Here is a 21,194-nt window from a genome sequence, read left to right as displayed (position 1 = left end):
ACTGTCACCTCACAGCAAATAGGTTGTAGGAGAATTGTGTGGATGAATGTGGAGTTTGCATGTTTTCCCCGTGTCTACATGGGTTTTCATATAATAGTAAGTAGATGCCACATGATCATATGAAATGGATTCAGAGGTGGGATTGGATGTAAAGAAACTGAACAAAGGCTTTTCTATCAGGACTATTATTCTTGTGGCCACTTCACTGTAAGAACAGAGAATCTCTCCTTCAGGTTACAGTGAACATGAGTGTGTGCAGTCCTGCTGAAGTCTCAGGTTCATCCCGCAAGTTCTCTCTTCCCTTAGGGTCCATTCATATTAAAGATTATAAAGATCAGGTCTCATTTCCTGACTGTTTGTGTATGTGCACGTGTGTGCGCCCGTCACCCCTGCTGACACACACACTTTCAACAAAAAGTGGGGCCCCCGTTGTTGGGTCTAGCCTTTGGACTGTCTCCCTGATGAAGATGGAGGGCAACGCTAAATAATACGTCCACGCATGCATCTAGGAGGCCCCCCTCTATACCTCCAGGGCTCCAGAGGGAGCAGCCTGAGCTTCACAATACTTTACCCCAGAGAGGCCTCAGCCTGCTGGGCTGCTGATAGCTGCACCTGGCCCCTGCTGCCTGGTCTTCTGAAGAGGAGAATAGAACCTCACACGGTCCACATCACATAAACCAGCTGTCTATATATTCCATTCATACAAGCATGTGTCACTGGGGACACTGTGTTATCCTCTATGATTTGGGAGTGTTTTTTACCCCCTGTCGTTCTGCTCTGGTCCCATGTATATGTGAGTGTGTTGTGAGATATCATTTTTCACCCCACACAGGCTCTGACTTACCCTGTAACCAAGCCTCCTCCTCCTAATGAATCGAGGGGGAGGCTTTTTAGGAAAGATCATACAGACATATTAACTCTCCCCCTCGCTCTGTCTCTTTGTGGTCTGGTTTTGGCATGAGAGTGAATGGTGCTGACAGCTCTTGCCTCATGGCTAATTTAGACATCCTGTCAATGAGTGCTGGGGGATTTCTTCCTCAACGTTGTTATGTATTCATATCAACTCTAAAATTCATCTTTCAACAATAATCTCTACACATCCAAAGTAGGTGTGAAAAAGCAGTAGCACTTTTTGGAAGTTTAAACTAATAGCTTTGTTATGGGTTTGTGAATCTGTCACCATTGCTTCAGATCACCTTTAAGCAAAGAATGAGAAAACCCTTTGGGTCATTAGTAAAGTCAAGTCATTCATAGTCATTAATGAAGTTAAAACAATCTGTTCTGCAGTTCAGCACCAACTCTGTCATATTGTTTGGACATAGTTCTAAAACTATTGAAGATACAATAATTGGAGATTATCTACTGAAGGTAGATACAGGTTTGCAGCCCGATTTGTTACTATACCATACATATGATATTTTTATTTGGATCTGCACCAAACTGCAAACACTTGTATATGCCAGTCCCTTGAATAGGTAAATTCCTTGTAAATCAGTGAAATGTCAAAAAGCTCCAAACAACCAACCCACACACCAACCAACCCACCTACCAACCAACCAAACAACCAACCCACACACCAACCAACCTACCAACCAAACAACCAACCCACACACCATCCTATAAACCACTGGCTTTGGGTTTTTGATTATGTACAGTATACAGGAATGAAAGACAGAAAGCTACACCCGCCTCAGTAAAAGCAGCTGTTTTTCCTGAAATTGTCAAGCGGAGCGATACTGGTCTTACACTCTTTATTTCTTGTTGTATAAATCCTCGCTTTTCCTTCTTTTGGAAAGAAAAAACAATCACATATAAAAGCTGAGGCTGGAGTTGCTGTCTGGATCATTTCAGGATCAACACCTGTAATTGGGCCAAGTGGGACAGATGCTCTTTCATCTCTTCAGTTTCCCCCCCCAAAACATAACAGGCTCCCTGATCCCACTTGTGACTGGAGATAAAAATAAGAATCCAGATGTGCACATCAGCCCTCAACCTGCAGTCAAGCTTCAGAATGCACCACCTTGTACTGTATGTGTGCATGTGTGTGTATGCATGAGCTGGATGTGTGTGTGTGTGTTTGAAGGAGGCTGAGTCTGCACCGCCCCGTTGGTGCGTGAGGTGGAGAGCGTCGAGCTCACTCTGCCCCCGGACTGGTCCTCTCTCTCAACCCCACGCACCACACTCACATCCACACACACACACACACACACACACACATGCACACACACACACATGCACACACACTTGAACGCTGAAAGGAGGCAGGACCTGGGCCGCTTCAATTAGACACTCCTGCAGCGGCTCCCTGGCGTGGACGTTTTTCAATACTTCATCACAGCCTCCTTGGATTCTCCTCATGTGGCGTCTCCTTTGCGCATAGAGCCAACGCTACTGAGGTGCGTGTCCGTGTGTGTGTGTGTGTGTGAGCATATTGAGCATATCCCGGAGATGAAGACAAACGCCCGGTGAATGGGAAACACCAACACGGAGGAGGCAGCGCTACCTTCCCCCCCATCTCGACAGGCACGCTCGCCCTTTCCGTCGGCGAGATTTGCGCACACGTAACCGGAGCCGGTGTCTGAGCTCTGCGGGGCCGGGCGCGCGTCGTCTGGGAGGAGTGTAGGGAAGGATGGACGCGTTCTTCACGGAGGTAAGCCACGGCGGAAAATGTGTCACCGGTTTTCAGCTAAACATGAATGACAGATTAAGCGTTTGATGCAGCGCTTGGATTTGCACCCATGCACGACCTGTATAAACTGCTGTGTTTCTCTTTTCACTGATCCACATCGGGTTCGGTTGGGGCAGGTGTTGCTTTGCTTCTCTCGACTTGAACCATTACCTGAGTGCCCCCCCCCCCACACACACAAGGAATAGGCCTGTGTCATTGCGTGGTCATCCATATATCGATTATTGTTATTTTATTATCCCTGCAGAGCGCAGGGGGCCTGTGGTGCCAGCTCGCTCGGTGAATGAATTCAGAGCAGAGCCGCAGATAAATTGGCCAAACGAGAGCTGACACGGGCTTTTGCATCCATAAGGCTTGCTCTCGGATTAAAGCCAATCTGTCAACCGAGGGTATATATATAAGACCGTGTTGGCCTCCAGCAGCAACACCATGCTGCCCGGGAGGGAAGGCACCCTGTCGCTGCTCTCCAGTGCGCTGTGGTCGGGGAGGCAGCGGGCATCCACAGGGTGGGTACGGGCCGGTACGCGTCTGCAGGAATTGAGGATGGGGGTGGTGGGGGAGGAAGAGGAGGAGGGGGAGGGTGGCTATCTGGAAAGTGGAAGAAGGAGGAAGAGGAAGGAGCAGGAGGAAGGATAATTGTGCGTGTGTGAATGAATTAGTTGAGACAGGAGGGGTTTGAAAACTGGTGTCATAATTGAATATTAGGTAAATCAGTAATTCAACCCTCCTGCTCATTCTCCCAGTGCCTCCTCTCATCGTGGGATTTATTTGACAAACCTTCCTCACTGTTGTTAATCCAAGACAGATCAAGTTTTATCCCCCCTTCCCAAATTTGCACTGTGATCTTCACACCACTCACTGGCACGTGCACACACACATTCACACAATCTGATGAAACAACTTGTCCTGTCCCCCCCCCCCCCCCCTCAATACCCGCCCTCTCCAAGCTACTTATCCTCCTCCCTCTTAAATTAATCTGATATGGGTTTAAATGCCTCTCACATTGGCAGCGATGTCATGCCATTTATTGGTGTGTGTGTGTGTGTGTGTGTGTGTGTGTGTGTGTGTGTGTGTGTGTGTGTGTGTGTGTGTGTGTGTGTGTGTGTGTGTGTGTGTGTGTGTGTGTGTGTGTTTGTGAGAATGTGTGAAGGCCACGGCGAGCACCGGTGTCAATACAAGGCCTTTTCCGTCGCAGCAATTATGTGTCATATTTACAATAAGACGGGTAAATGGTGACACGGCACTACTGTGACAACTGTTACTGTCACACAGCAAAACAGCAAAATGCTACAACCATCTCTGCTGCTCCATTTCCCATCAGTCTGTGTGCGATAAATCGATCCCACCATTGATTCTCAGACCACCACATAACCAACCCTGCAGCCCTGCACAGCACAGACTCTGAAAGCCAATGCGAGACTTGAAAATGGAGTGACTTATTGAGTTATGTATGTTCAGGCTCACAGCCCTGATACCCAGAAATATGACTTCATGCAGTGGGCCACTGAGTATCCAATCCTCTCGGGAGTTGTCTGTCCCACATCCACTTAGTTTCATTCCTCCGCTGTCCCGATCACTCCACCCCTCAGTCTTATATCCCTGCAGCATTCCTCCATTTGTCGCTCTATCCATCCTCTAAACCAGAAAGAGTGAACAGCTGACCGCTCTCTCTCTGTCTCTGTCTCAACCCAGGCAGAAAACACGATAGCCGGCCAGCCAGCCAAGCATGAAATGTCAGGTGGCATTAGACGACTGTATAATCCCCTCATTTCTGAAATGGTTGGTCAGTAGTAGAATATGCTTGTTGCTGTGACATGAAGTGCTCTAAATAAAAACACAACCCAATCCTCTTCTGGTTACGGTAGACGGAAAACAGTAGTAATGTTCCTTTGGATACATTTGAGGCAACAATAAGAAAACTAGAGGGACATTAAAACCTAAAAGCAGAATGTTTGAATGTAATTTTGGGATGAATTTTATGTTGTTGTGTCATATATCTTGTACTTTTTTCAGTATATTGCAGTATCAAGTGTTGGGAATCAAATATAAACCAGGCTATTGGAAAAAAATACATCTACATTCATTTATCAGCATACAGTACCTTCACCTGCAATGGTTTACATCAGTTATTCTTAAGTATTATGACTCACTCTTGATGGAGAGAGAAATGTGAAAGTATGTGACCTTTACTGCAAGTTCTGTAAACCCACTGTACCTTTACATTCAGGAGGCCTCCATGGAAAAGAATGTGTTTTAGAGCAGCTGTATATATTATGCAGTTTAGTGCGAGATGGAAACATCTGGTTTTGCACACTTGGCTGATTTTAGGTCAATCGTCAACTTTAGAGTCCCTACTTTAGTGTATGTTGTGAAATATAATTTAAAAATCTTCCAGGTTTACATCATGATTTAAAAGTTGTGATCAAGTGTCAGGTCAGATGTGACAAACATATCCCATATCTCAACTTCATGTTAGCTATGTAACAGTCACAACTCACATGGGCTTTAATAAGACAATGTAAAATCTCAGGGTCAGTTATGGTCAGATATTACGATCATATTCCACAATATAATGTTTTACTCTTATCTAAAGGAGCTGTATGTAAAAAGCTAATGTTAACTTAGTCAATTGGTTCAGTTCCCTATGAACAGTACAATGGTCTAAAAGTCACAGACCTCTCAGAAACATGGTCACAACTGACAGTACAGTACTTAGTGTAAATATTTAGGAACAAATAATCAAACTTTATAAATAGTTTTTGTGCTGATGACTGTTTTAGTTGATTCCACATTTTAGTTTAAGAACTTGTGATGCAACTGACCCTCAGTTTATACCTTATATGCTTTGACTTTTCTAGTGTAAATCTCAACTATTATTTTTTAACTTTGTCAGCTGTAGTTACCACCACATTACGGCAAGGCAAGGCCATTTTATTTATAAAGCACCTTTCATACACAAAGGTAAGTTCAAGTTCCAGGGAAATTTAGGGAATCACCCAAACACAGCACTGCATTACAAATACTTCCAAGAACTTTAGAATATAATTAATACAAACAGAGCAGACAACAGACAGTAAACTAGGTGAGAAGTCCTACACATGACACAGACAATAGAGGTTTTAACATCTACTACGACAAATGAGAAAACTCCAACAGCTACTGAAATAGACCTTGCAGTGATTTGTTTTCCTGATAGAATAAAATGGGAAATGTTCCACATAATTACATTGTGTATATCAGGGCAATATATAGTAACAATGCAAAGATTTATTTCCATATTTTATTCCTATTGTTTTTCTTCTCATACCATATTGAGGATCTCTTTAAAATGTCTTTTATATTTACTAAAAGAGAAGTTGCATGTATCCTGGAAACTACAGATCTTCACGCCTTTGTGTTCAGATTACAGCAGAGCAGTGTGATGTCTGTGCCATTTACCAAGAAGCTACATCAAGATACTCTGTGTTCTCAACACCTGAGTCTGTGTGTGTTTGTGTGTGTGTGAGGGGGAGGTAGATGACATTCGGTCTCAGTGGTGACATTTTGTTTTGTGTTGTTGATAAGTTTGGACAGGATTACAGGTGCACAGCCACCATGAACTGATAGCCGGGTGACGGACAGGTGTGAACGCAGAGAGAACAGCGTTGGCGACGGCGTGACACATTATCTCAAACCTTCTGTCATTGTCGCTTTATCATATCTCTCTTTTTATAGCCCGTACTTTCTGTCCTGTCTTTGCCCTCTCCTCTCTTTCTCCTTCTCTCCCCTCTGGAAGGCTGTAAATTATTATTTACAACTGTAATTTGGTGAGTGGCCACCACACACCATATTACGAAGGGTTACAGAGCAGTGAAAGTGGTCTCACTCGGAAGTCGCTTTTTTCAGGCAATGAACTTGAACCGTGTTAAAATATGAATAATCTGGATGCCTTCTGTGTGGCTGCTTGCATATGAGCTGTGAAACATTAATGCAAACACAGCAATATCAAAGCAGCTGCGATGGTGATTTCTTTGCATCTTTAATTCGGTCATTTCTTTAGTGCAGTGCATGTGGACTTACAAAGCTATAGGGGTAAAAATAGCAGAGCCGTGTCCATAGATTGTCGTCCAAATTATGCAGGGTTTTGTGTGAAGCACATACTGCGGGAAGCTTTCTCAGCGGAGGGAAGGTAGCAGTCAGTGGAGATGTGTGACCTATATTCAGCAGCTCCCAACACATTTGTTCTGCTCAGGAGCTGCATCAGTTTTACTTCTCTCTCTCTTGTTCCTCTCTTTTCCCTTCCCTCTGATGCTCTCTCTCTCTCTCCCTGCGGCCACTCTCTCCGAGCTTCTCCATCTCGCTCACTCAACCACTTTCTCTCCTCCTCCTGGCATTTTTCCAGTGCTGTCTCTCCACTCCCTCACATTTTCCTCCTCCTCCACCCGTCTCACTCTCATGGTTGTTCTGTGAGAGTAAAGCTCGGTCAAATTGCATTAAAGCTGTTTTACCGAGTGTGAATGAAACAACATCTCTAGGAAACCTATGCTTCTCTTAAAGGGGCTATAATGGAGCTGGGAAGTATGAACAAAAATGTATATCTTGATTAATTATTACAATTATTTTGATAACAATTAATATAACAATGAGTTCTTCATTTTAATAACATTACATGGTATTTAATGTTTTGTATTATTCACTCATGATTTGTGTTTCCTTAGTTATAGTGTCATCATTTAGAATTTCTGGACTGCTGCAACTAACAATTAAACAATTTTTGTCATTATTGATTATTTCCTCAATGAATCAGTTGATCACCTGTATCAGTAAATAGTGAAAAATGCCCCAAAAAAGACCCAAGATGAAATAGTGTCTTGTTTATTTTTAAACCTGAAATATTCAGTTTACAATCATATAAAACACAACAGCAGAAGGATCTTGGCCTTTTTTCTGTAAAAATGACTTAAAAAACGACTGTAATATAGTTTTTAATTGTACTTTTGCTTCGGTCAAATTGTTTCAGCTGCAGTTATTAGAGCTGTCAGATAAATTATGAGGGAATTAGGTCATTTAGGTCAGACATTCACAATGTTGGAAACTGGCAACACAATCTGGTTTTCATCCAGTTTTTTAAGCTACTTCTAAAACACACGCCTTCTCCAACCTACAGTCAATTAAGTTGTTTAGGCTACTCCGTATATTTATATAAATGTAAAATTACACATCACTAATTTTTCTCAAATCTTAACAATATCCAACACCAGACTCAAGAAATATAGGCCAAACACATGCAAGTGTATAAAACAAAGAGTTGCAGACATACATTAAATACATGACAGCATATCCCACAATCCTCTGCACCTGAACACCATCTCCCGACACCCACCAATGCTGGGAGGAGAGAGGCTGTTTCCATGGTACCCTGTTTCCACACTGTTGCCGGGGAGTCTTGTTGCCAGGCTGCCAGGGGGGGTGGGGGGTGTGTGACTGTAGTTAAATCCAAGATGAGAGAGAATGTGATAATTAGCAGACTGCTCAAAACTGGCCTCTAAAAGAGGATTTGCACTGTAGAAACACACACATCCACACACACATGTGCACACACACACACACACACACACACACACACACACACAAATAACATTAACAGCTGCTTCAATCTGCCTCCTTTATCCCTGCTTGTAATTTGGCGGCGGACTCTGATCTGGTTTACTTTGGATAAATCTTTCATGTGTTTGTTTTGGAATCCAGGACAGGTTAAAAGGTTATCCTCCTAAAGCTTCACATATTCCAGAACAACTGTACCGCAGCCAAACACAGAACACTCTACACACACTCGCCACTTCTGTACCCACTGTCAGTGTGTGTGTGTGTGTGGGAGCTTTGACCTGATAGCTTCTCTCCGAGTGTGAGTTTATTTATTTTTTGTGCTACATTAGTCAAATATTCTCACAAAGAACGGAGAGGCCATTTTGTTGGGTTGGAAAGGCTTTGAAAAGGAGACATTTTAAAATAAAGACTTTTATAATTCTGCTTTTTTTGATATTGCTTGTATAAAGCCAGGAAGAGGCTGCAACTTGTGATCGTTTTCATGTTGATTGATTATTTTCTCATTCATCAGTAAAGGAAATAATAATTTCAATTTCCAGAATCCAAAGTGTTTTACTATCATGTATGACAGAGAAAAGGATCAAATATTCACACTTGAGAGAGTGGAACCAGAAAATATATGTTTTTTGCTTGTAAATCTACTAAAGGGAAATAATAGTGAGTTATCTTATGCAACCTTTGATTAAAATATGATTATTCTCTACACCTCTCTAACCCTAGAATCCATTTGTTTTTGATTTAAACTGTAATCTATGTCACTGTCGGATGTGACTCATATCGTCAGGTGACACTCACGTGTGCACACACACACACACACACAGACACACGCACGTCCGCTCACATAAACACATGTTGTTGCTCTACTTCCAGCAGCCGTAATCTTCTGAAAGCTTTTGATATTCCATTAAAGGTGATTGTATTGTCACCTTTAACGGAACAGGACTGACACCGTTCAGGTCGCTAACACAGTCAGGGCTGCACTCCAGGATCTAGATCATAGAGCTAAGACATCTGTCTCATGTACTGTACAATAACCTGCAGCACAACCAGTGTTGTCATTCGTGCCAAAAGGACAGAAACAACGCTCTGCAGCACATAGTGTAGGAATCCTCTACCTTGTGGGATATGTGTGGAAAGGACTGGTTCATATGAGAAGTTGTTCAGGTGGAAATAGAAAGCGTGAAAATCAGATATGCTGCCTTTACGTATGAAAACATGCATCCTTTACTTTGGCACGGTTGTTAAAAATACATCCCTTAGTGGACAGCGCAGAGTCGAGAGTTTCTGACAACAACAAACATGGCGACAGTGGAGGAGGTTGTGATAATGTAGTTCATAAGAAGGTCCTGCCCTGACCGTCTAGCTTGAACTATTGGCTACTAGTTTGCGATGGCCTCACACCAGCTGCCATGACAGTCAACATGATGACGTTCTGACCAAGAACAAAAGACCACACCCATCATCAGACTCGCCCTTCATTCAAGAACTCAAATACACACCTGTATAGTTTCGTGGCCGTATCTTGCACGATTGCGACACCATTGCAGTGACAACATCTGTCTATAAACACATCTATAAACCTGTCTTTGTCCTGTAGTTCCCACAATAGTAGACGTCTCCATGACATGGAGGATATAATCATGTTGAGTTCTAGTTGTCTTTTGTGAATCTTGGCTGTGTGTCAGATGCGGCTCTGACGTTGTGGTTCAAGTAACAACTGTTATTGATGCGTGTGCTGAGAGCTAGACAAACACACACACATTCAAAGTCGTCTGTGAATGCACCCTTGACCTTTGGTCTCATGAGACCTGTCTGTGTCCTCCACGCTGGTCGTTAGTTATCTTCCATCAGCTGGTGACCAGTCAGCTGTTTGTTTCATCATTTATTTATCTGTGTCCGTCTGTGTCTTCCTCAACCTTCTGTACTTTTAACTGTTGGTACCGGTTTTCTGCACTTTGTATATTTCCTACGATCGTCTCTTGAAACAGAGAAGACAGGTTTTTGTGTGACAAGATGTGTTGATCTTCAGTTGTGAGTCTTTTGCATCTGCAGTCTGAGGTTCATAGTGTGTGTGTACGTCTGCAGACACTGACCGTATGATTGCGACGAGGATTCACCAGTTAGTTTGGGCATGAGTGTCTCTCAGCACATCAGAGATGGTCTCCAGGGCGATGCCTCAGTCAAATGGCACGGTCGTCCCTGTGATCACCCGAGCATAAACAAGGCCTTTATCAGAAGCACACACACACACACACACACTCATGCAGCTGTTCACAGGTCTGGGCCTTGTTGCCTTTACCTCAGCTTTGAGGCCTTGATACATATGACACAATATTCATACCCATAACAAACAAGAAAAATGTCTCCTCATAATGAAACTTCCAGAAGGACAGACATCTCTCTGTTTCTCAATTTTTATCATCTGTAAATAATAAGCCTTTATTAAGGTTAAAAACATTTGACTGAGTTTAGCTATTCCAGGTATATGCAGGTATTGTTTTCTTGCACAGGATGACAGTCAGATCCTCAAAAGATCAGATTTTTCTATTATGCAGCTGCAAACAGAGACTGTTCATAAAAAGTTCCTGTGCTTTCAAGGAATTTCTGATGACAGATAAAGATTTTAGAGCCAAAGAGACACTGCTTCAAAATCGATGTTGTCAGAAAATCGAACAAACATGTAGCTAAAAGCTGCATAAGAAGCTGGATGTGAATTTGGTTGTTTTTTCCAGATTTCACAAACTAGATTACATCTTTTTTGCAGGGAAGGTTAATTTAACATCAGAAGAACTGCATTAATTCACGCCAGTATCCAATTTCCTGCTTTCAAAAACCTGGATGAGGCCTTAGGCTGGTTTTGAGAAACATTGATATGTTACCTGGAGGACTGCAGTAGAAAAGCAGGATACTGTGGCATTCAAACACTGTGTCCAGGTTTCTGAACTTCCTTTGTTGGTGCAGAACATTAGTAATTTAAAAAAGCTGTATAGTTTATATTTAGTCTGATTCTGATCTTGACTTCCCTCGTTTTTCTCCTGAACCTGATAAATCTGATGTTTCTACAACAGCTGCCAGGTCTTTCCATTATGAATAAGTGGTGCATTCATCCAGTCAGTCAGAGGAAGACGAATGTCTGAGAGAAGATTAAGCTATAAATCGTTCAATGTACTTTAAAGATCACTTATTTTAGACTCCTCACAGTTGGACAACATGGCACCGAGGAATGACCCCTAACCTTCACAAAGAAATTCAGCTGAGAGCTTTTCTTGAACTGGACGTTTTGGTTCCTGTTGGTGAGAGAGAGCCGGGTGTGAGATGTGAGGTCAGAGGTCGTGTTTGAGGGTAAAGTGACAATTGAGGAGAGTTGAGATTTAATGGAGCTTGACGAAATGATGATTGACGGAGATGGAGTCCTGGGGGGGGGGGGTTTGACCGTGTTCCGGTTTGGATTTCACAGAGCAGGGAAAGAGTGAGAGGCGTAAGCTGTTTTCAGGAAATGCACTGAAGTTGACATTTTGTGTATGTGATACGCAAAGGTCAAAATCAGTTCCTCTGTACAATTCTTTCCATCTGCCCTTAAATGCCTGGAAAATATCCGTGAGCCCATGTGAGAAAACATTTCTAAGACGTGATTGATGCAAAACTGAAAGAAAAACCAAAAAAACTAAAAGAATACAAATATCTCAGGATGAGAAAGAGGTGCCATGTGGAGAAGATCCCAGAGAAGACGCCGACTTGGAAAGAAAACCGGATTAGAGAGCTTTTTGGTGATAAGGGCCAGCGCTCCTGCATTCTCCAACCAGGTGCCACTCCTTGCTTGAATGTTCCGGACATTTTCCTCTTGTTGTGAACGCGTCTGACCGGGACAATCTCCTGCTGTGCTCTTTCTCTGTGAAGAGCAAACTCCAGAAAACGTCCCGACCCAATTTGCCAGACATTGTCCAGAGTTCATCCCTGAAAACAGCTTTACACATGTAACGCTTTACGGAGACAGACCTGGAGTTTGTTGTCATGCACGACCATTGCTGCCTGTCTGGGCCCTGTAATGGACGAGGGGGAGGGGAGAAGTGAGGACGCCAAGAGGAGGGGATGAACAAGGGTGTTGGTGGGTGTAGGTTGTAATGATGGCAGATCATTTATAACCTTCTGTCTCCCTTTCGCTGCGCTTGCCCCAGTGATTGCACACGGCTCGGACTGAGTACATCGATCCGGGGACGAGAGACCCATTTACTTAAAGTGGAGACGGATAAGAGAAAGCAATTATATTCTTCTTTATGGCGAACGAAGCCGAAACTGCACAGAGAAAGAAGAGTTTATATCTTTAAAGTGTTATTTATGCCACGAGAGCGGGCGTTCAAGGAGCAGTATTAGAGGCCTGAAGTGGGGTCAGAGGTCGTTTTATCAGTTAAAACAGGATGTAGTTAAGAGCTGGTGAACTGTGAGCACGGAGCCTCACAGCCTGAGGGAGGTCATCAGGTCAAGTCACAGCATCATCGCCATTGTAACGACTCCATGTGCTGGAATGTGACGGGTGAGAGAGAGAGAGAGAGAGAGAGAGAGAGAGAGAGAGAGAGAGAGAGAGAGAGAGAGAGAGAGATATATATAGAGAGTTGCTGAGGAGAGAACAAGAGAGAGAGAGAGTGAGCAGAGGAGGCTCTTGAATTTTTCAGTCGACCGAGTGATTCTCGATGTACGAGGCTCGTTCATGCAAAGTGAATTAGCATTTAATTTAACATGCAGTGAATTCATACAGTCTATGAGTGAATTACCGAGCTCGGACGGACTCCGAAAAATGTTTAACGTCGTCAGTGTCATAACACAAATCTACCAGACTAACAATATGCACTGACTGTTGATTTGTTTATTCATAATTTTAACATGCACTCTGTTTGCCTGTGTGTTAGGACACTAGGTCAATATAACAATATCGCAGGTCAAAGTTCACCAAACAAATGTTTTATTTGCCTCCTCGCTCGTACAGAATCCTCAACAACTCTTGTGATTATCTCAATGTGAGATATTTAGTACTTTTTGTAACATAAGCTCAACATAACACAAGGTTCCCATTGTTAGTTAGTTTGACCTGGAATGGGAAATGTCCAGTGTTATTGAGGCTGCGAAGTTGCAATGATGACCAGAGTTTATATTTAGAAAACAACAGCAGCTTTAAAGTCTGACTCCAAAAGCATTCTGACGTCCCCCCCCCAAACCTCACCTTTGGCGACTTAACTGTAAAGTAGGGTAACGTCCATGTACAGTGTGGTGTACTGTGTGTGTGAGGGTGAATAATTCTCTGCCTGGTTAACTCTGTATCCTGGGGCACAACTCTGGTTTTCTATTATCGTCAGTGTGTGAGCGTATGTGTGTGTGTTTGTGTGTTTGTGTGTTTGTGCAAGACAAAGGCAAAAAGACGCAAAACAAAAAGAGAGAGAAGAGGAGAAAAAGACTGAAATTACAGTTGTCAGGCGATGCTCCGGGGTGTGGGACCATCTGTTGCTACAACAATTCATTTCGGTCCGTCCCCTGCTGCTCAGTTCATGCAGATGCTCACATCTGGTGTCTTTTCAGGACTCCAGCCTCTTCTCATTCTTCACATTTAAGTAGGTATGACTGGAAACTTTGTCCTAACTAGAAGTCAGTCATTGTCAATACTTTTCCAATAAATGATCATCCAGATTAAAATCTAGACCTGAAGGAAGGTGAGATCAGCTGCACAAGACAGAGAATGTGAATGAAATGCTATTGGGGCTGCAATCATATTCTCGATTGTTTAATCAATCAAACATTTCATGACTTTTAAGTGTCAGAAAATGGTGAAAGATGCCCATCAAACTTTCCTAAAGTCCCAGCAAAATATTTAATTTACAATGACACATAGAGAAAAGTGACAAAACCTCACAATCTAGAAGCTGAAACCTGTGAATGTGATGATATTTTTACTATTAAAATAAATTACTACAACTATTAATCAGTTATGTTAAGCAATTTGAATAGTTGACGATTTATATTTTGTTAATTGACCAAACAAATTCATTATGGGTTGTCACTCAGGATTTGGAGTGGGCCATCTAATAACTAGAGGGTCAGTGGTTTGATCCCAGTCTTCCCCCTTCTGCATGTCCTTGGGCAAGATACAGAATCCCAATTTACCCCTGACGACATGTGTGAGTGATGTATGATGGAGAAAGTGCTTCACATGAATTCAGTGTATGAATGTGTGTCAATGGGTGACTAACAAATTTGTTGTAAAGTACTTTGAGTGGTGATCAAGACGAGAAAGAGGCTATATAAATGAAATATGGAGCATTATCTGAGCTTGTGCTTTGGTAAATTCACAAATGATCCAGTGTCCAGTCTTGACATTATTCAGCAGATCTGTTGACTGCCTCTCATTCTTCCTCTCCTCTCGTTTCCTCCTCTCTTCTCTCCACTGTTACGCTGTGCCCCTTTTAGGGCTTGGAGGTCAAAGGTCAGGGTCTGTGTGAAAGAGGGTTTTGTGTGTGTGAAAAGGTCCAGGAAGGGCACGCTTCCTCTGACCCTCAAACAGCCCCCCCCAGCCCCATCCCACCCCACTCCCCAAAAACATGTCTTCACCTCTTCACCTTCGAATTTAATGATTTACATTATGGTGACTTGCTTTTTGTCCGAATAGGGAAGACAAGTCCCTGTTATGTGACTGAGTAAACAGGTTTAGGTCCCCACAACATGAGTAATACACTCACACACACACACACACACACACACACACACACACACACACACACACACACACACACACACACACACACACACGCACTCCGAGCAGTGTTGCTTCACCTTGATAGAAAGTCCAGATGTTAGTCTTTGACTCCCATTAAACACATCTGTCTGTGCAGCCATGCACACTCATCATACAGAAACACACTGGAGGAACTGTACAGTACTTGACTGTGTTACATTAACAGATGAAACTACCTGTCAGTGTCACTATTTACACAAAGTAGTAGAATCAGTGCAATAAAAGAATTCACTCTGCGAAGGAAACCACTAGGGGCTGCAGCTACAAATCATATTTTACTGTTGATTAATCTGCTAATTAACTTCTCAATTACTGTCAAGAGGTGATTAAAAGATTATTGCCAATAAAATGTCTGATAATAGTAAAAATATTCTCTAGACTATTTCCCACAGTCTGAGTAGATCTATTTTACAAGCTAGTTTTTATTGCAGTACAATATCCATAGAAGTTCAGTTTACTTTCATATATGATGAAATGAAAATATTTAAATCCTGACATAATGAGAAGCTGGAAAATGCAAATGTTGTGTATTTTTACTTCAATATAAATAAAATGATTAGTTGATTGTCCATAGTGTTGCAGCTTCATTTTTGTAGACCACAAGGGGATTGTCATGTATTTCAAACTCTTCTGAGAAGTTATTTTTGCTTGGGTGATACTGTTGGATAAGAGCTGATAACCTCCTCTATGTTCACCATAGGGTTCGTGATTTGATCGTAACTAAATATTCCTTTATCTGTTTGTAACTTTTCACAGCTTAACTTCAATCTTTGTATGTCTGTATTTCACAGGGAGCCCGTGTTTGGGTCCGGGAGAAGGAGCAGCTCGTTCCCGCCACTGTAAACTCCTGTGGAGATGGAACCCTTGTGGTCACAACTGACTATGGCGAGGTAAGAACACACTCACACGGCTGGTGTATGTCTTTGAGATCATGCTTGAATGTAGCACCAAGGCCAAGTAATCATTCTGCAAACTGACTAGATTGTGTTAAGACCTGGAAAATCTGAGAGGACGTATGCTTGTAAATGGACCCTGACAATTTATTTACTATAATGCAGCACGTCTCCTTGTAAATATGAAAATTTTACAGCAGAATACTTGTCCTAATGGTAATGTGTGCTCTGAGGGAAACAGGCAAACCTGGTTCTGTTTTGGTTGCATTTTATAACTTTATTACTGAGTCGGCAGTAGAGGGATGGCAGGAAATACGGAAAGGGAGAAATGGAAAATGTTTTTTTTGATCAGCACCGTAAACCTCAAGACTATCAGGTTGTTTTATCTAAAAACTGATTAAAACTGTCGAATAAAAATGACATAACATACTTTGTAAATGGATCAGAAAATTGCTTATATTCTTCCATCTGAAAACACACTTCATTAGCTTGAACTGAACAGGAGAAGTAAACAGTGTCAGTGTGAGATTTCTGCTGAGCTAAAGCTGCAGTCGCTGCTTGGAATAGTTCACCTGCTGTGTGTTCACGTAAAAGGTCAGAGTGAAGGAGAGGCAGCTGTGCAGGTTCATCTGCTCCACATGTGGATCGATAGAAGCTCATGATGCTCCACTTTCCTGTCCCCAGCTCCTTCCTCCTCCTCCTCCTCTTCCTCCTCCTCATTCATATGCAAAATTCATCTCTGACACACATTCAGCCTCCAGAGGAGAGCCCTGATAGATGTAGAGCAATATGAACGCTCAACATGCCTGTTCCGGTATTGTCAGATGTTAGAGTGTCGCCATGATGCTGCCCCCCCCCACACCAAAATAATGGAATTGAATATTTAAATCTCATTATGGGTTTGTGCGCGCGTGCATGTGCTCATCTAATCTGTATCAGAGCAAGGACATGCACACATTGCTCTTTGGATTAAATTTTTTGGGGGATTGCTGATGTTTTTGACACACACACACACACACACACACACACACACACACACACACACACACACACACACACACACACACACACACACACACACACGCTCCAGTTGGCAGCTAGATGGAGCTAATAATAGACTTGGCTCTTCAGCCCGAATTCAAGAGTCTCAATACTCCATTTATTCTCCTAAAGAACATCCCCATCCATCCCCACAGTTGTACAATGAAGTCGTGTTTCCTTTGGAAACATGCAAAGACCAGACGCTGCTGCTCTAAAAGCATCGTCTCATTATGTAGCTGTAGCTCGGAGTTCCTGTTCGGGGACACGGCAGGGGACAGACAGGCTTTTGGTTATGGGAGCGGGCGTCCTCTCCACTCAGGATTATGAATGTCCTTAACCTCCCCTGCCGCCATCCGGCTCTCCCTGCCTCCCTCTGCCCTCCCTCTCTGCGAGCCGGTGGTGTTTAAATGTTCGCTCTGCAGGAGCTGGTGAATATTTGATAGGGTGTGGGGGGGGGGGGGGGGGGGGGGGGGTAATGCAATGACCCATGCATTAGGAGCCCCATCTCTCCCTGTGGCTCTGCCCTTTGACCCCCCCCACCCCCCCTGATCTTAGTCAGAAATACCTTTTTGACTTCAGTGAATCCCAGAAGCATTTTGAGTAAAACCTCAAAAACTTACTTGCATGTCGATCAGAAAGTAAAAATTGCAAAAATGTAAATGTTGCAGTTTTTCTTGCTCGTTTTATTTCCCCCTCACTCTTTTCCTCTTCTGTCGCTCTGGTGCTTTAATCTTACAGACTCTGACCCACTTCGCCACATCACAGATTCTGCGTTACAAATGCTGTGGCTGCAAAACTATCATGTTAAATCAGCACAACTCGCTGCCGAGGGTGGATGCTGCACAACCCGATCATTCATCCTCGATTTTGCGCTGCTTTCACAGGATGGAGCTGTCATATATGAATATTGACAATATTGACAGTATTGCCAGTTCAGAAGGATTCATTCATGGAAAGTATAGTAGGCAGTGCAGGGATGATGGTGTGTGCTTTATTGTTACTTTTCTATTCACTCATGTAAATAATTTCTGACTTCATGCTGGCTGAACTTTTCATGGAGGGACTTTACAATTAGCTGTGTCCCAATTCAGGGGCTGCATTCTGCGGAGGACATGATTTATGAAGGCAGGGCTTTAGTAGACAGAGTCACTGGCACGCAATGAATCCTGGGATAGGTTGGCCAGGGAAGGATCTACCCACTGGATCCTTTGTTTCTTAGGAATGGCAGGACGTATTTGTCTGAACCTTTAAAATGAGACAGCCTAGTTGCGCCGCTGTGTAGCCATTTGTCCTTCGAAGGATGCGGCCCCCTGAATTGGGACACAGCTATGTTACCGTAGCTTGAAAATATGCGTAGTCTACAATCGAACAAAAACTAGGTACCAGGTCCCTGCAAACTTTTATGACCCCTCTGGTTCTGCGATCCATGCTGGTCTGGTTTGTGGTGACAGCAGGAGGCACAACAGGGGCCCAGTCTGTCTCAGTGACCCCAGAAATACTCATTTAATTATATTTGCAGCATTATTCACTACCTGATATTTATGACCATCAATGGCGGCTGTAAGTTAAATTGCCCGATGAATCAAGAGCTAAACCAATCTCCTTGGATTGGTAAAATCCCAGATCATGCACAAATATCTCATCCATGATCTGAGGTTTTCCATTTAAAGTCTCTATAACTTACTGTGTAGAAAATACGATTAGATTAGAATCAGATTAGATGAAATTTGAATGAATCTGTGAAACTAGGTCAGCAAAGAACTGGTTCTAGATATAGACAGAACTAAAAGATTTTACTGAAGATAATACAGCGAATGAGCATACATGAAAACAAGATGTACCCTTAATAAATCAGACCATCCGAACCAGGCCAGGTAAAGTGAGAGTGGCGCCCGACATTTTCTATATGCGCTGGAAGCAGTTGGCCAATCAAAACTGAGTGTGCTCGCTGACCAATCAGAGCAGACTGGGCTTCATGAGGAGGAGGGGCTTAAAGAGACGAGCTAAAACCAAGTGTTTCAGACAGAGGATGAAAAAACGAGCGTCAGCAATGGACAGTCTGCATTTTCTGAACATCAGACCATGTAAAGCCTTTCAGGTAATAGCCCAAATTAAAATGATGAGCCTGAATTTTCACCCTGTATGAAAATTAAAATTAAAATTCTTGTATTTATAATCGGGCATGTTCAGGCACTTCAGAGATATTCCTCGTCTTGTTGCCATGGATACAGTCACAGTGTCAGACTCCTTTCATATACTGTAGTTTTACCCTGATGTCCTAATGTATACCTGCATTGGACACGTACATCCCCACAGGATTGTACTTTACATGGGAACAGTGTGTAGACGAAGAGAAAACTCCACTCTTACACAGTGTATGCACACACACACACACACACACACACACACACACACACACACACACACACACACACATGCACAAGCTTGGACGTACACACTCTGAGGTGACGTTTGCGATGAGTTATGGACAATGTGTGTTACGTGACCTGGATTTCAGTAGCTAGCGTGAAAGCTGCAGTGAGAGCTCACGCGAGCACAGAACATGCTGCGGGGATGCCTCTGCTCCCTCTGCGTACACAACATAACTACGTTCTTGGACACACACACACACACACACACACACACACACACACACACACACACACACAGACACACACGGGAAAAAGTGACACACACTCTGTTGAATGCGCCTAATGAAAAGCGCAGAAATGACTTGTTTCGTCTGATCCGGCTCAGAAACAAGCTTATGCTGCGGTGTGATCTCCTGACCCACATTCCCCCTTCACAGTTTCAGATTTCTAACCCTCCGAGGACCTCATAGTTACTCATCTCATTTAGCATCATATAATGAGATTAACTCAACTCTGTCAAACTGGCACACAAAACCACAGACACACAAACACACACCAACTGTAACGACGGTCACACACACACTGTCTCTTGCTCTCTGTCCGGCTCTCACCTTCAGGGAACAAGGCCGTGATCCCTCTTGGGGAGGGATAAGTATGGTTTGCAGAATCCTACAGAGTGATGGCTTATGAAATGTGTTATTCCCTCCAGTGCTGTGGGGCAGAGGAGGAATAAACGTAGTTAAATCTCGTAGTTGACCTCTTTTTCTCAAACCAGCTCTGTGGGAAAAGAAACAGCAGAGCACAGTTTTTCAGGTTTTGAGTTTTTAGCCATGCTAGTGATATGTTTCTATTGATATTGGTTTCCTGGTAAACGTGACAGAGTGAACAAAACTTTACATGAGCGTTCATGTTCCCCAGATGATGAATCTTAGTTTTAAGGTAGCGCCATCATCAGGCTGAAAATGTTACTTTTCCAAATACCTGCAAACTCAGCCTCAGCTACACCGTGAATAGTTAGCACGGTTATTATAGTTTTTATTACGCTATAGCATTATAATAATGAGCATTCATTACCCTAAGTACAGCCTCTCATTTGCTCGTTTAATGGCAGTAAAAAAGGTCTCTGCACCAGACGCATCGTTCAAAAGGATTTTACTCTCTTAATTAATCATGGGTGTGTTTTAGTGCCATCTCCAGTTCCCTTTAAAAGCCTGATGCACTTGCACCTTGGTGGATTGCTGTTATTTGCCCGGTAGTAAAAATAATAACTGTCTCCTCAGAGGAAATGGATCTGTTCGTGTACAAAGTGAAAGTGCGAGAGCAGACAATGTGGTTGTAACAGGCAGAGTGTAGGTGCATTTCTAACCACTTATGTAGGGTCATATTGGTATCTTGATAATATGCCCATAAAATAACATCGTTGACAGATCTAATGTGTTGGCCAGTTGATAGTAATGTCCCAACAACGCACCTCAATGCACCTCATTTGGAGACTAACATGCTACTGGTCGCTGTGAGCGCTGGACGGAAACTGTGTCGGTCTGAAATGAGTTAAGACACTTGCATTGTGCCAGTTTGTGCAGGATGTATGATACGGCTCTGCAAGTCATTTTTAACTGAGCATATATAAAATGAATAGGGTGAATGATAATTTTCACCACTCTCTCCTTTTTACCTTGTTCTTTTCAATGTCTCCTCAAAGCTCCTTAACGGACACAAACAAGGTTAAATCTTAGTTTATAACAAGCAAATTCATTTTTGGGATTATTTGAAACAATTTAGAAAAGATTCAGGTGTCTTTGTCAGATTGCCCAAAGCCCATGCATTAAATAATATTG

General features: G+C 42.9%; 1 protein-coding gene across 2 annotated transcripts in view; it reads left to right on the top strand.

The window, feature by feature from the left end:
- The first annotated feature begins 2,129 nt into the window (after positions 1-2,129).
- myo10l1 (myosin X, like 1) overlaps positions 2,130-21,194 on the top strand; it is a 62,919-nt gene continuing 43,854 nt past the window's right edge. For both annotated transcript variants that reach the window (XM_034575392.1, XM_034575391.1), the window contains exons 1-2: positions 2,130-2,650; positions 15,842-15,940. In XM_034575392.1, the coding sequence (XP_034431283.1) occupies positions 2,630-2,650; positions 15,842-15,940 (120 nt within the window). In that variant the 5' untranslated portion in view covers positions 2,130-2,629. The remainder of the gene's footprint in view (positions 2,651-15,841; positions 15,941-21,194) is intronic.

The sequence above is a fragment of the Hippoglossus hippoglossus genome, chromosome 22 (assembly GCF_009819705.1).
Source record: "Hippoglossus hippoglossus isolate fHipHip1 chromosome 22, fHipHip1.pri, whole genome shotgun sequence".
NCBI lineage: Eukaryota > Metazoa > Chordata > Actinopteri > Pleuronectiformes > Pleuronectidae > Hippoglossus > Hippoglossus hippoglossus.
This window is presented reverse-complemented; position numbering and strand designations above follow the sequence as displayed.